Genomic DNA, 15,452 nt, shown 5'->3' with positions numbered 1-15,452 from the left:
ATTCAAACCCCAACCGCTCCGGGGGCGGGGCCTCCGGGGCGGGGCTTAGGGGGAGAGCGCACCCTAGCGCCGGGATGCTGCGTGCACTGGACAGAGCATGTGCGGCTGGCTCCCTGCGGGCCTGCGTCCTGTCTCGTTCGCCTAGGCCTCTACCCACCGCCAGGGCGGCGTTGTAAGTATGCGGCACTGGCCCGGGCAGACCCAGGAGGGGCAGGACTCGTTCACTGGCCCAGTGTGTGTGATCCTTCTCTGAGTGGCACCAAGTTGGGGCAGCAGCCTGGACTTTAAGTCAGGAGAATTGAGGGTGCAGGCACTGGTAGGGCCTCAGTGTCCCATCTGTAGAATTGGGAAGGGGTCAGTAGTTAAGGGCCCATGCCAGATGCAGGGAGGGGTCAGTCCTTCCCGATGATTTCACTAGTAGGAACCCTCGCGGATCACAGGGTTCGGAATATTTTGGCCCCAACTCAATTTCTCATTTCAAGCCTGACAGCCAATTAACTTCTGGTCAGCAGGTGTAGATAACCAACGTGGTGTTTCCTGATTGTTGTAATTCTGAGCAAAGGCAAAAGCTTTAAGTTGATTAGTCTGTGTTGCCTAGCCAAAGATTAAACGTACCAGATTCTCCTTACTTAGGCTTTTTAAAAAATTGGCAGTAGTCCTGGAGGGTAAATTTTGTCAGTGTGTATCAGAAACCTAAAAATATGCATACTGTTTTGCCCTAGCAATTCCAGTTCTAGGAATGCATCCTCACAAAACAGAGATATGGATAAAAATAACGTCCCAGGATGTCTGACACAATGTTATTTATAACAACAGAAAACTGGAAACCACCTAAATGTCCAGTGGTAGAGAATTGGTTAAGAAAATGATGGTACAACATTTGATGGAACAATATGAAAGCATTAAAAATGATGTGAAAAATTATCAATAGGAAAAATGCACATACTCTATTGCTGAGAGAAAAAAGCAGGCTACAAAGCTGTGCACTATGATCCTATCTTTGTATAAAACAATTTTACATATATACGCACATGTATGTGTGTGTATATATATATGTATGATTTGAAGGATAAACATTGAAAAGTTAATTGTGGCTTTTTATGTCTGGATGGTGGCATTAAAGATAATTCATTCTATAAATATTAAGCACCTAATCTGTGCCAGGCAATGGGTCACAGAGGTTAAAGGGGTGGATGGGACAAATAGGGTGTTTTTTTTGATTCCCTTATCCTTTTCTTCTTTTCCCCGAGTTTTATACATTGAACCAGCATTACTTCGTAATTAGTTAAAAAAAAAAAAAGTTACTAAACACAAATACAAAATGTTAAACTTTAGATCCCATTCCTACCATTGTGGATCCCTAGGAGTCTAGGCCCCAAGCCAAGAACCAGGGAATTATCAAGGTTCTGAGGTCCCTTCCAGCTCTGGCATTCTAGGAATTCTGAGGAAGAAGAAATGCTGGGCTAGTCAGGGAGGAGCAACTTGAAGGGCTTGGACGGGGGAAAGGGAGAGTCTGGGTCACACTGTACCTTGGGCTTAAAAGGGCTTAGGTCCCAATAAAACCGGTAATACCATAAAAGTGGAGGACTGATTACACTCTCTCAACTGAATGTGGGACAGGCTGCACTAACAGCTCAGGTGTGGGAGAGGACATAATCCTGTGGTTGTCTGTCGCTGTGAGCCCAGGTGATGGGAACAGAGCACAGTACCTGGGGCCCGTTAGGTGATGGGTGGGTTTGGGTATGTTATCAATGTGTGAATGCGATTTGGACAGGTGGAAGAGGGTTGGGAATAGAGCCTACTGTGAGCTCAGGTGGGAGAATCATCCAAATCCGGAGGCTGAAGCGGTCGAAGCTGAGAAGATACATTAAGGACACTTGGAGATAACTGTCTCCCTGAGGACCAAGTCTCCCACAGAGCAAATCAAGCACACCGCACTCCATTTGGAACAGATGCCCCAAAGCCAAAAGAAGGAGGGGCTGGGGGAGGAGGTCAGAGGGCAGTCAACAATCATTCTATCCTTTAATCACCTTCAACTTCTGCTTTCAACTCACTAGATGCTGGAGAAGCCCTAGAGATGCTTTGAACAACAATTATTAATCATTCAACAAAAATGCCTGTCATGTGCCAGGTACTGTGCTAAGCATGGGGATGAAATGATGAACAAAAGAACTATGACCCCTGCCCGCATGAAGTTTATAATCCAGCATGACAGACAGTAAGGAGTCACCAAAAAGTGAAATGAACATTACAAGGGACATAGAGGCTGCTTTGTAAGCACAGAGTGCGAGAGCTGAGCTTAGTTTAGGAGTCAGGAAAGGGTTTTTGGAGAAAACGACATGTGAACTGATAACAGCAAACTGATACTGGGAGAAAAAGCCAGCAGGGGTGGAGAGTTTGGAAAGGGAGACTAACAGCATGTACAAAGACTTGGAGGTAAAAAAAAAAAAAAAAAAACAAAGCAAAACAAATGTGCAGCGCATTCCAGAAACTCCTAGAAGTTCAGTATGGCTAGAACATAGATTACAAGGGAAGAGAGTGATGAGAAAGGAGACAGGACAGGTGGCAGAGGCCAAATCATGGAGGGGATTTTTATCAGTAAGATTATGTCACAAGTAATAGTAAGTTCAAAGTGGCTTAAACAATAAAATTTATCATGCAGTTGAAAAGTCCAGATGCAGGTCGGCCTAGATTAACTTAATCCAGCGGTTCAATCATGATACTGAGGACCTCTTTCCACCACTCCACTCTGCCTTCTATGGTTTTGCCTTCATCTTAAAACTTGCTTGCATCAGGGTTACGAAATGGCGGCCCGCAGTTACAGTGGCTGTGTGCTTCCTTATTCATGTCAGGACAAAGAATGAGTGGGTTCCCTCAGGCATCAAATGTTCCACTCTTTTTAGACCAACCTATGTCACAAGCCCACCAAGAAGGCCAGAGAAACCTTCTGAAGCCCATGTTAATTACTTTGGTTGTTATCCTAAGGGCAATGGGAAGCCATTGAAAGGTCTTAAGCAGAAAGTGAGATGATGAGATGTCCATTTTAGAAAGATTGTTCTGGCTAGATGAATTCAGCAAGCCCCCCTTAAGAGGCCAGGTAAGAGGTGATGGAAGTTTGGACTAGGATGAAATGTGGATGTAAAATTTAGAAGATAGACTCCATAGGGCTTGATAATTAAATGTCGTGAGTGAAGGAAAAGAAGCAAGCAAAGATGGTGCCATGTTTCTAGAGGGTGGTGCTGTTCACTGAAGGAGGAGGAAGAGGAGATTTTTAGGGAAGATTAATTCCACTTAGGGCCTGTTGGGCTTGAGATACTTGTGGGACATCCAGGTGGGGATGTCCACTAGGCAGGTGGCTATGGGTCTCACATAAGGGATTGGGGAGAGTCCAGTCTGGGGATATTTGACTATCATCAGCTTGCAGAAGCCACAGTGGTAGATGAAAAGGCCTATGAAGAGTATGAAGATGGACAAGGACAGAAGGATGAGGGTCTACAACAAAGACCCATCTCTTCTTATCCTGTGAGTCTGCTTCAGCTCCAAAATGGCTGATGGTGTGGTGGGCCAGAAGTACAGGTCAGCCTCAAGGCCCCAGGAGGGCTTTCATTGGTCTTTTCTCCCAATCCATGGCAGAAAGGGGAGGGGAACTTTTTTTCCCCTATTCCACCCATCAGTAGCTCCCTCCTCTACAGCCCTGGGGTAAACAGTGATATATTTTAGTAACATGGCCCCTCAGTGTCTAAAGACACAGAACTAAGGATCAAAGACTTGGTCTTAAACAATCACAGAGAGGTCCTGGGCCATGCAGGGGGTGGCCCCATCAGTCAGTCCTGAGCACACCCCGTCCCGACCTGGGGAGAACCAGGAAACAAGAACTCTGGAAGCTCAAACCTGTTTTAGGCTTTGGCAGACTCCCAGCTATGAAGGCATGATTCAGGGTCAGAGTCCACACTCTCCACCCAGAACCAGAGACACAGTCACACACACAAAGAGACAGAGAGCTAAAGAAAGACAGGTCCATAGAGAACATTTGGAAAAATTGTGAGCTATAATGGAGAGAGATCTGTACCTAGAGGCAGATCTGTACTCTGAAATACCTGAGAGGAAAAGCAGCAGAGATGGTGGGGAGATGGCAGGAGAGAGCCAACAGAGATGTGGATATATAGAGTGCTCCAGAGAAGTGTACAGAGAGATCTAAAAAGAAAAGGAAACAAAGGGGAGATGGAAACATTCAGAACATTTGGAAAAAGGAAAAAAGAAAAAGAACTGAGGTTGGAGTTGGCAAAAGATGTCCAGACATACAGACTCCAGTATCTAGTTAATATGATGCTTCTGTCCTTTGAGCGCCATGAATTCTTCCACCTCAACTAAATTAGTTGCTACTACATTCTGTCTTGTACAGGCCATCCAATTCAGATTACCATGTACTTTCTGTGTATCAGGGTCCAAGTAAGGTGCGGGCAACACAGCTGACCAAGAAAATGAACTGGCTATCCAGAGTGCACAATGGGTCAGATGCCATGGATGGCTAATTTGGCTCCACAAATGGTAACCTAGATTCAGTTAGGCTGCCTGTCTCCTAAAATGACTGTTAAAAGGGCAGTTGTTATTCATCTGTACAAGCTTTGGTATACAGTATGACAGTTACTTTGACAAGGCAGATAATTTCAGGTGCTATAAAAATGCGATGCTGTGCTTCTTGTCATAGTTATCTAGTACTGCTATGACAGAAATACCTCAAGCGGATAGTGTTAACAAACAGAAATTTATTCTTTCACAGCCTAGGAGGCTAGAAGTCCCAATTCAGGGCATCAGCTCCCAGGGAAGACTTTATCTGTTGGTTCTGAGGGAAGGTCCTTGTCATCAATCTTTCCCTGGTCTAGGAGCTCCTCAGCTCATGGGCCGTGGGTCCAAAGGACGTGCTCTGTTCCTGGTGATTCTTTCTTGGTGGTATGAGCTTCGTCTCCTCTCTGCTCCATTCTGTCTTTTATATCTCAAAAAAGATTAACTCAAGATACAACCTAATCCTATAGATTGAGTCCTGTCTCATTTACACAACTGCCTCTGATCCTGCCTCATTAACATCATAGAAGTTCGGTTTTACAACAGATAGAATAATCATATGGGAACATAAAATGGTGGACAACCACAAAATACTGGTAATCATGGCCTAGCCAAGTTAACACACATTTTGGGGGGACACAATTCAATCCATAACACTCCTGAAATAGTTGTTGTTTGGCACACACATGTTGTTGATAACAAGCTCCTTGAGGGTATCTTAATTAGGAATTCCTCAAGCACCAAGCAAGGTGCTCTGTGCAGAGGGAATGTTCAATAATGGCTGTTGAATGAAAGACTAAATCAATCAAACGCTGGACCCTGCCCTTATGGAGATCAAGGCTATCAGAACAGATAAAAAATGTGGTCATAAATCACCCTAATATGCATTAGGTGGTAGGCGGGTCATTATTGAGAGCAGGCAAAGAACTGTGGTGGCTCAGAGGTGCCAGAGATCTCTTCCTAACTGGTGATAGAGAGTGCGTTAAAAAAGGCTTCCCAGGGAGGTGGCCTTTGAGATGAATCTTGAAGAAAAATGAATTTAAACCGGGGAGATACTCAAAATCTTTAACACAGTACCAGGTACAGAAGTACTGACTCATTAGAGTGGAAACTGGCCGAGGCACTCAAGTGGGGTCCTGGGACCCCTCCAGTGCCAGGTATTACCCATTTAGATGAGAGATTGTGAGCAGGTCTGGAGAGCCCCCAAGGATGAACTGGAGCAACAGCCCCCTAAAGGCTGGGAGCCTCTGCTATTTACCAACAGGATTAGAAACATTTCAACATCTTTAATTAACCTATACAACCATACTGGTGCATACCTACTGAATATTAGCCCTTAACATGGGCCTCCTGAGATGGCTCTCTTCTGGTTTGTGGAAGCCATAGGGGCCTTACTAGAATGTAAGCTACGGAAGAGTAAACCAAAAATACCAAACCTGTTGCCATCGAGTTGATCCCAACTCACAGCAGAGGCTGTTTAATGCTGTATCCCCAGGGCCTAGAGCAGTGCCTGGCAACTTGGAGGAGGCTCAATAAATGGTTGTTGAGTGAAGAAGCAGACTGGGAGCCCCAAGCTCATTCTTAGGGTCCTCTCATTCTTCAAACTTGTCTTCTTGTACCCAGTTCATGCTTCACACTAGCCCTCAGCAGGACCTTATATGAGAATTCATTCTGTCACTCTCCTGTTCAAAATATTTGATCCTTCCCTTCTGCTAACAGAATAAAGACCAAACTCCTTATCATGGTATTCAAGGCCCTGCTCATACAGGTCCTGCCTTTTCATCTGTCTTCACCATTCATATCTCTCATGCAACATACACCCGAACTGTACAGAAACCCTTCCATGCCTTTCTTCACACTACCCGGAATACCATTCCCTATGTTGTTTTCATCATTGAAACTGCCACTTCTTCTTTAAGGCCCTCATCAGATTTTGCCTACCTGTTTTTTACCTCTAGAGGCAGACTTAACCTCTCTCTCCTAAATATTGTGCTGATGTTTGCTCTCAATACACTGTGAGCTCCTCAAGGGCAAGGACTGTGTCTTATTCAATTCCGTACCCCTAGTCCATTGCCCAGAAACCCTGGTGGCATGGTGGTTAAAAGTTATGGCTGCTAACCAAAAGGTTGGCAGTTCAAATCCACCAGGTGCTCCTTGGAAACCCTATGGGGTAGTTCTCTGCCCTATAGGGTTGCTATGAGTCGGAATCGACTTGACGGTAATGGGTAATCCATAGCCCAATGTCTGACATACAATTGGTACTAAATATATTTTTATTGAATTCCACAGTGAATGGCATTCCAGGCAGTGAGAACTAGATGAACAAAGGTGGTAAAAGGCTTCAAGAAACAGTGAGTAGTTTAATTTGGCTTGAAGTATGAGGGTGGTAGGAGATAAGATGAAGAGGTATCTCGGGTAAGATTATGAAAGGACTTGGAAGTCGACTAGAGGAGACGATAGGAGTTACTCTGGTAGGCAGTGGGCAGCCAATGAAGGTTTTTCAGCACCGGAGTAATATGATTAGAAATAAATTTAGTTTTAACCCATCAGATTCCTTCTCATACATATACTTAGTCTTCCATTCATACTCAGAGGGGCTTCCTGCCCACCCATTCATCCATCTACCTACTCATCCTCAGGCTTCCCCAGAAGTTTGCCCTACACCCTATCTGCTCCCTGGCTGGGCCAGGATGTATGTATGGGCTGCTTCCCCTCTCAGCCAGAGGACTTGGGGGCTCCAGCTCCCTGACTTTCCCCTTCCCTGCCTGGGGCTGGGAAGCTGGCCAGGGTTAGGTGAGGCTGGCTGGCAAGCAACGGGTGGTGCCAGAGAAAGCCTGTATAGTGCCAGGTGGTGCCTTGGGTCCCAGGCTGAGCCTGTGACCCCGATAACTTTCTGCCTGAGCACACACCTGCCCCCACCCCACCTCTACCCTGGCTTGGTATCGGGGAGGGGGCACAGGGCCAGACAGACCCGTGGGACTTTGGCTCCATCTCTACAGAAGGGCACTCTGTGAGTCAGCCTGCTCCCCTCCAGGCTTGCTCCTCCCCCACCCAGCTCCTGTTTCCTATGCACGTACTGCCTGTGCACACTGGGTCCCGGGACACCCCACAGCCAGCCACATGGCTCCCTGGTGCCCTAGTCCCTGGCTCCCTCTGTTGACCACAGCCCGTGCCCAGGGTCCCACTACGCAACTGCTGCTGCTACTGGTGCTCCTGGTGCCTTCCCATCCCCAGAGTCTGCCATGGATGCATGGGGCTCCCGGCATGGGAGGAGATTCATCTGGGGAAGACGATCCACTGGGTGAGGAGGATCTGCCGAGTAAAGAGGACCCACGTGGAGAGGGGGATCTACCTGGAGAGCAGGAGCCACCTGGACAGGAAGAGCCACCTGAAGTTGAGACTAACTCAGAGGAAGAGGACTCTCTGAGGTTAGAGGATCTACCTACTGAGGCTCCCAGGAATACTCAAGGTCAAAAAAATAATGCCCACAGGGAAAGAAAAGGTAAGTGGCTATCAGCCCTCCAAATCTAGGCTCCAGGAGGTACATTACTCCCCTCCCCCCATACCCCAGCTCGGACAGGGATTATTCAGGGGAGGAGAACCAAAAACCAGTTGCCCCTGAGTCAACTGTGTCTCACAGTGACACCATGTGCATCAGAGTAGAACCGTACTCCATAGGGTTTTCAGTGGGGGATTTTGTGGAGTAGATCACGAGGCCTTTCTTCCGAGGTGCCTCTGGGTGGACTGAAATCTCCAAATTTTAGGTTATCTGTTTGCACCATTCAGGGACTCTCAGGGGAGGAGAGGAGTTTGTAATCCAACAGTAGCCTTCCCTAAGCCCAGACTTCTTCCCCCTTTCAGAGCTAGAAGGGGTAGGAGAGGAGACCAAAAAAAGGGGGGCACAGATAGAGAGGGGGGAGATAGAAGAGATGAGAAACAGGGGAGAGGTTGGAGAAGAGTAAGAGGGAGGAACGCGCACCACCACCCACTGCCACTGAGTTGATTCTGACTTATAGCGACCCTATAGGGTTTCTGAGGCTTAAATCTCTATGCAAGCAGACTGCCATGTCTTTCTCCCTGAAAGGTGCTGGTAGTTTCAAACTGCCAGCTTTTCCGTTAGCAGCCGATAGCTTTAACCACTGTACCACCAGGGTTCCTTCGAGGAAGGTGCAAAGAGATTAAAAGAATGTTTAAAAAAAAAGATGGAAAAGGACAGAAGTATGATGGGAAGAGAAGAGGAAAGATTGAGGGTAAGGACAGACGGAGAGCAGGAAGGAGTTTTAGAGACCATCTTGTCTGCTGTCTACAGATGAGGAAACCAAGACCTAGAAGGCAACAGCCATAAGGAACCTGGTCTTCAGACTCCTGGATAGGAACTTTGGGGAAGGAGAGACCAGAAAGGGGAGAGAGATGAATGCGGAGGGTAGATGGGTAAGGGAGAAAGGAACAATGGTCTGATTTGGGTCTGGGGACTGAGGTCCCTATCCAGTTTACGGACCCTAAGACAGTTCCAAGCTGGTACCCCAGGGCCAGTAAGATTTTTGTTTGGCCCATCCAGCTGTGGCATTATGTTTGGCTGCAGTCTATTGTGCCTTAACACTTGGCCTGCTTCAGGCATTTCAGTTACCTAGGCCCCCTGTCAGGCATCTGAGCTTGTGAATCCCCTCTGGTGGAGGGGGGCCATCTCATTCTGGTCACTGGGGAGGGATTGGGCTCCAAGATCGGCCTCTTGATCCTTCTCATTTATGCAGGGGATGACCACAGTCATTGGCGCTATGGAGGTGAGACACCCACCCCCTACACAGTCCCAGTCTGCGTACCCAGGTCTGCTGCTCTGTCCCACAACCATCCCTGAACACTGGGCGCCCCAACCACCGCACCCTCCTCAGTCAGTCCCGCCCACAAGCCAGATTTCTATCTGCAGCTCCGCTTCCTGCCCCACCCCCTCACTTTTTCTTCTTTGGTTCCCGAAAAGTACCTGACCTTGTCCCAGACTTCCTGACCATACTCTTCCACCCTAGGCGACCCGCCCTGGCCCCAGGTGTCCCCAGCCTGCGCAGGTCGCTTCCAATCCCCTGTAGATATACGGCCTGAGCTAGCTGCATTTGGCCCTGCCCTGCGACCCCTGGAACTCCTGGGCTTTGCGCTCCCGACACTCCCAGAATTGCGCCTGCAAAACAACGGCCACACAGGTGAGGGGGATCTCGGGCGGAGCCTCAGGGAAGGGGCGGAGGCGATCTGAGGGTGAGGAGCAGGGCCTAAGGAAGAGGACGGGTGGGCGGGGCTTGGGGGCCTGGCCCGCGGAGGTGGGGTGGTGGGGGCCGGGCAGGGTCGGGCTCACCAACCCTCCCCCCTCAGTGCAGCTGACTCTGCCTTCGGGGCTGCAGATGGCCCTGGGTCCCGGGCGGGAGTACCGGGCCCTGCAGTTGCATCTGCACTGGGGGGCCGCGGGTCGCCCGGGCTCGGAGCACACCGTCGACGGTCACCGTTTCGCTGCTGAGGTGAGCGAGAGGCGGTTCGCGGAGCGGTGAAGGGGCGGGCTGGGGCTGGCCCACCATACTCTCGTGTCTTCTACAGATCCACGTGGTTCACCTCAGCACTGCATTTGCCAAAGTTGACGAGGCACTGGGGCGTCCAGGAGGCTTGGCCGTGTTGGCCGCCTTTCTGCAGGTACGGGCTCTGGATGTCTTCATTCCCTGCTTTCCCACGTGTGCCCTTAGAGACTCCGTCCTAGCACATGCACCCTGACCCTTGGCTGTCATCTCATTCAGTCATTAGTTCATTCATTCATCACCCACTGTAAGTCGGGTAAAACTCGCTGTGATAGAGTTGCTTCAGACCCCTAGCGACCCTATAGGACAGGATAGAACTGTCCCATAGGGTTTCCAAGGCGGTAATCTTTACAGAAGCAGCCTGCCACATCTTTCTCCCATGGAGAGGCTGTCCGGGTTCCAACCGCCGACCTGCTAGTAGCCTAGTGCTTAATCACTGTGTCACCTGGGTTCCCTGTGAGTCAGGTACTGGGCCACAAAAAGGAGTTCACAGCCAAAGGAGAGGCTACATGGTAGATGGAGTCCCTGCATGGTGCAAATAGTTGTAACTGCTAACTAGAAAGTTGAGGCTGGAATCCACCCAGAGAAGCCTCGGAAGAAAGGCCTGGAAATCTACTTCTAAAAATTAGCCATTAAAAACCCTACAGAAAACAGTTCTACTCTGACTCACATGGGGTCACCCCCAGTAGAATCGACTCTATGGCAACTTGTTTTTTTTAACATGATAAACTGCCAACCAAACCCATTGCTATAGAATCTATTCAGACTCATAGCAACCCTATAGGACAGAGTAGAACTGCCCTATAGGATTTCCAAGGCTGCCCTGGTGGCACAGTAGTTAAGAGCTCTGCTGCTAACCAAAAGGTTGGCAGTTCAATCCACAAGCTGATCCTTGGAAGCCCTATGAGGCAGTTCTACTTTGCCCTATAGTATTGCTATGAGACGGAATCAGCTTGATGGCAATGGGTAATCTTTATGGGTGGAGCAGCTCAAGTGCTTAACCACTATGACACCAGGGCTCCTTTTTAACATAACAGACATATACAAAGGACACAGATAAAGCAAAAGAGATGGTCAGGGAAGGCTTCACAGAGGAGGTGAAACTTGAAGACTTCACAAGTGAGAAAGAAAAGGAGGTGTCTTCCACACAGAGGGGAAAGTATGTGCAAAAACTCAGAATCCAGGAAATGGCAGATGCATTAGATTCAACATCAGTTAGACTTCTCTAATACTCCTATAGTTGATAATTTCCCTTTTGTGAAGTGCAATTAAAGTCTAGATAAATATTTAGTGACCTCTTTGGACCCATAATGATTGAGCCTACAGACACAATGACTAGTAGAGGCCAGGAGAGTGTAGGGATGGAGAGAGACTTGCTAGGCACTTACTTGCTGACTCCTTAACTAGCCTCCCAGCACAAATTTCAGAGAAATGCCACAGAAACAGCATGTCAGGTGACCTTGTTCCAAAAGTTAAACACATGAGTATTAATATAACATCAATACAAAGGTGTATTATGAAGTTTTGTGGTGAGATCATGAAGTACGTATGGCAGTAGCTATGAGTGAGACTGGAAATGCTATTAGGTTCCAGGTCATTGAAGGCCTGTATGCTAGTCAAGTTGTCCCACTTCCTTCCTCTTCTTCAATTTGCCATTGAAAACCAGTCCACCGAGCTTGTTAAGTTAGTTTGCTAGTAAGAGTAAATAGACTTTGAGTAATAATACAGAAGACTTTTGGTTCCCCCAGCATTCTCAGTGCTAAGGAATGGAAGAGGACCTTGGGAACCCCAACTCTCCTTCAGGCACCCAGCCACAGCCCTAAATACCAAACCAAATCCACTGCCATTGAATGGATTCCTACTCGTAGTGACCCCACAGAGTTTCCAAGACTGTAAATCTTTACGAAAGCAGACTGTCACATCTTTCTCCTGAGGTTAGCGGTCAAGCACTTTAACCACTGCACCACAAAGGCTCTTAGTCTGTCTTGCACTGTCATCTCCCAGGAGGGCCCAGAAGAAAACAGTGCCTATGAGCAGTTGTTGTCACATTTGGAAGACATCGCTGAGGAAGGTCAGTTTATTGGTCTGGTCTCTACCCTCAGTACCCTAGTTTATATAGAATTGCCCTTCGGGAGCCTCAGTTTGAGGGTACAGATGGACTCCCTAGCCTTCCAGAAGGGGTTGAGGTGTGACGTGGCTGACCGTGATCTTGATAAAAACTATGAAGCCCAACAGAGGTAGACAGGCAAACCTCTCCCCACAGGTTTTCTAGTTAAAAACCAAAAACCAAATCAGACACAATAGTATTTGGAAATTCAGGGGTTGAGTCTGCAGAGCTAACATTTTTCTGACTGCTGATTTCTCCTTCATTAACATCAAATATTTTAAATTTTAAAATACTACTGTTGGAAGTCTTCCCCTTTTTGGTTACTCTGGGTCATCTTAAACCTCACTTATTTTACTGGACATTTAGGTTTGGCTAAACTGGAGGAGCTGTGCTTTTTGAGTTTTTGCATCTCTTTTTTTATTGTTACAAATATTTTATTTATTTACAGTTATTCAGCTCAGTTTTCCCTTTTAATTCATTCTGGGGTTGAATCTACTGTCAGCATGTTATGGTGCTTTGAAAACTAAGAGTGACAACCCAGACCTAAGGAGCTCTCCTGCACTTCATGATGCTTCTTCCAGTTGCCCCAAAGCCCTTTACTTTCTTCTGAGTTATATCTTGTGCTGAGTTAGTGGAAGGGACCCCTCTTAGTGAAGAAGGGATCCTAGGGAGTTGAGCCAACTTTGCTCCTGGGAGATGAAACTGTACCCTAAAGCTTCAAGGCGGCCTGATCTAGGTGGGACCCAGCACAGGTCCCCTCCACAGGCTCAGAGACTTGGGTCCCAGGACTGGATGTATCTGCACTGCTGCCCTCCGACCTCAGCCGCTACTTCCGATATGAGGGGTCTCTGACCACACCCTCCTGTGCCCAGGGGGTCATCTGGACTGTATTCAACCAGACAGTGAGGCTGAGTGCCAAGCAGGTGGGGCTGAGGGGGAGGAGAGGTGACACAGGGGATGTGGGGGAAAGGGGATATAGGATGAGACGAGGAAGAAGAGGCATGAAGAGATAAAGGGGCCATGTGGGGAATTGGGTGGGGGATGGATGGTGGAGCCCTGAGGTGCTGGCTGTGAGTAGGCCTGTGATCCTTTAGTTTCCCCTTTACTCCATAAGCCCACCCCCACTCTCTACTGACCTCCGTAGCTCCACACTCTGTCTGACTCCCTGTGGGGGCCTGATGACTCTCGACTACAGCTGAACTTCCGAACCACACAGCCTTTGAATGGGCGAATGATCGAGGCCTCCTTCCCTGCTGGAGAGGACAGCAGCCCTAGGACCTCTGAGCCAGGTGCAGCTTTGTCTGGGGTCCCATGTTGCTGTGTCCCCCCAGCCACAGGTCCCTCATCGTCTCACGCATCTTCATTTGCCTCTCTTCTGAGGTCACAGCCCCCAGCTCTGATGTCTCCTTTTTCTCTTCAGTCCGCCCAAACTCCTGCTTCGGTGCTGGTGAGTCTGGGCCCCCCTCTCTTGCTCCTGATGCTGGGTGTTCCCAGGATCCCTCTCTTTTTCTGCAGACCTCCAACCCCAATATGAAGAGGTCAAATCAAAGTGTGGGGTTCCTCCAATGGCCTCTGGACAAGGGAGGCTTAGAATGAAGCTCCAAAAATCTCCTAGTATATACCTCCCCAAACAACCTTCTACACTCAGTTTTAGGGAAGAAAAGTGGTATCCGTCTTACCCTCTTCCTGTGTGTCCTAGCCTATCCCTTTGCTGGCCTCTTCTGGAGACTGAGGCACTGGGGGCTACTGGAGAACTCTAGAAAGTGGTGGGGGGGACACACTGAAGCAGGCTTTGGGTGAACTCCACGGACTGTCTTCACCCCTTGAGGCAGCCCTTTCCTCTCTCCCTCCCAGGTGATATCCTGGCCTTGATTTTTGGCCTTCTCTTTGCTGTTACCAGCATCGCCTTCCTTGTGCAAATGAGAAGGCAGCAAAGGTATTACACTGACCCTTTCCCTCAGGTACAACCCCTCCCCCAGTCCTCCATCAACCTACCAGGTGGCCTACCACCATCTGGGCATATTGAGAAACAGAGTCATGTAAATTGTATGCAAATGAGATCACCCTGTGCCAGTTTTCTGACTGGGGCCCCTGGTGGCACAAATGGTTTTCACTAGACTATTAACCTAAATGGTTGGCTGTTTAAGCCCACCCGGCGGTGCCGAAGAAGAAAATCCTGGCAATCTGCTTCTGTAAAGATTACAGCCAAGAAAACCCTATTGAGCAGTTCTACTCTGTAACACAATGGGGTCACCATGAGTTGGAATTGACTCAACAGCCATGGGTTTGGTTCCTTTTTTTTTGGTTGTGTACCAAAAAAAAAAAAAAAAAAAATTTTTTTTTTTTTTAATAGACATGTAAATATGGCCAAAGGGAGCGTTAGCTACCAACCAGCAGAGGTCACTGAGACTGAAGCCTAGAGGCCTGGAACTTGGAGAACCTACAGAGAGAAGCTGGCTAGAAGAATCTGAGGGGGAGCTGGAAACTGTTTCCTGGCCTGCCCCTGTTATACCACTTCCTTTTTAACCTCCAAAATTAAAAAAAATAAGTTTCTAATAAAATGTGTGGAAGGCACCTTTGTTTCTCAAATCAGAAGAATGGTGAATTAATTTCCTATGGCCGCTGTAGCAAATTACCACAAACTTAGTGGGTTAAAACAACACACATTTATTCTCTTATCATTCTGGAGGCCAGAAATCTGAAATAAGGGCTAAAGGTGTTGGCAGGGCTGGTTCCTTCTGGATGCCTCAGGGAAGAATCCTTTTCTTGCCTTTTTTAGCTTCTCAAGATCACTTTCATTCCTTGGCTCACAGCCCCTTCCTTTCATCACTTCCATCTCCTACTTCCATTGTGACATCTTCTACTATTGTCTTTGACCTTCTTGCCTCCCTCTTTTAAGGACCCTTGTAATTACACTGGGTGTACCTGGATAATCTAGAATATTCTCCCCATCTCAAAATCTTAAATCACATTTGCAAAGTGCCTTTTGCCATGCAAAGTAACATATTCACAGATTCTAGGAATTACGACATGGACATCTTTGGAGGGGGGTGCACTTTTCTGCCTACCACAGATGGTATCAGGAAGGGGACAGAAATGATTAATACTGTTGGAAAGACCTTGTATGTGTGTGTTTAGGAGTAGGGAGGCTGCAGCCTTTAGGCTTAAAATCATATTGAGGCTTTTGGACTTTTCACCTTGCCCAAGTAAAATCTGTGTAGCTTCCTGCA

General features: G+C 47.8%; 1 protein-coding gene across 1 annotated transcript; it reads left to right on the top strand.

Annotated features, from left to right (window-relative positions):
- The first annotated feature begins 7,657 nt into the window (after positions 1–7,657).
- CA9 (carbonic anhydrase 9) lies at positions 7,658–15,244 on the top strand. The gene is made up of 11 exons (XM_064291749.1): positions 7,658–8,065; positions 9,315–9,344; positions 9,585–9,755; positions 9,922–10,064; positions 10,141–10,233; positions 12,120–12,186; positions 12,988–13,145; positions 13,367–13,511; positions 13,643–13,669; positions 14,077–14,158; positions 14,576–15,244. The coding sequence occupies exons 1-11, from the start codon at positions 7,684–7,686 to the stop codon at positions 14,640–14,642; spliced, it is 1,365 nt and encodes a 454-aa protein (XP_064147819.1). The 5' UTR covers positions 7,658–7,683; the 3' UTR covers positions 14,643–15,244.
- Positions 15,245–15,452: the final 208 nt, after the last annotated feature.

The sequence above is a fragment of the Loxodonta africana genome, chromosome 9, assembly GCF_030014295.1.
Source record: "Loxodonta africana isolate mLoxAfr1 chromosome 9, mLoxAfr1.hap2, whole genome shotgun sequence".
NCBI lineage: Eukaryota > Metazoa > Chordata > Mammalia > Proboscidea > Elephantidae > Loxodonta > Loxodonta africana.
This window is presented reverse-complemented; position numbering and strand designations above follow the sequence as displayed.

What these genes read in the sequence shown, in the direction of transcription:
- CA9 (XM_064291749.1), top strand. Translation starts at nt 7,684, where the DNA reads ATGGCTCCCTGGTGCCCTAGTCCCTGGCTCCCTCTGTTGACCACAGCC. An exon ending in TGCCCACAGGGAAAGAAAAG is followed by an intron (nt 8,066 to 9,314) that starts GTAAGTGGCTAT and finishes TCATTTATGCAG; the next exon opens with GGGATGACCACAGTCATTGG. An exon ending in GTCACCGTTTCGCTGCTGAG is followed by an intron (nt 10,065 to 10,140) that starts GTGAGCGAGAGG and finishes TGTCTTCTACAG; the next exon opens with ATCCACGTGGTTCACCTCAG.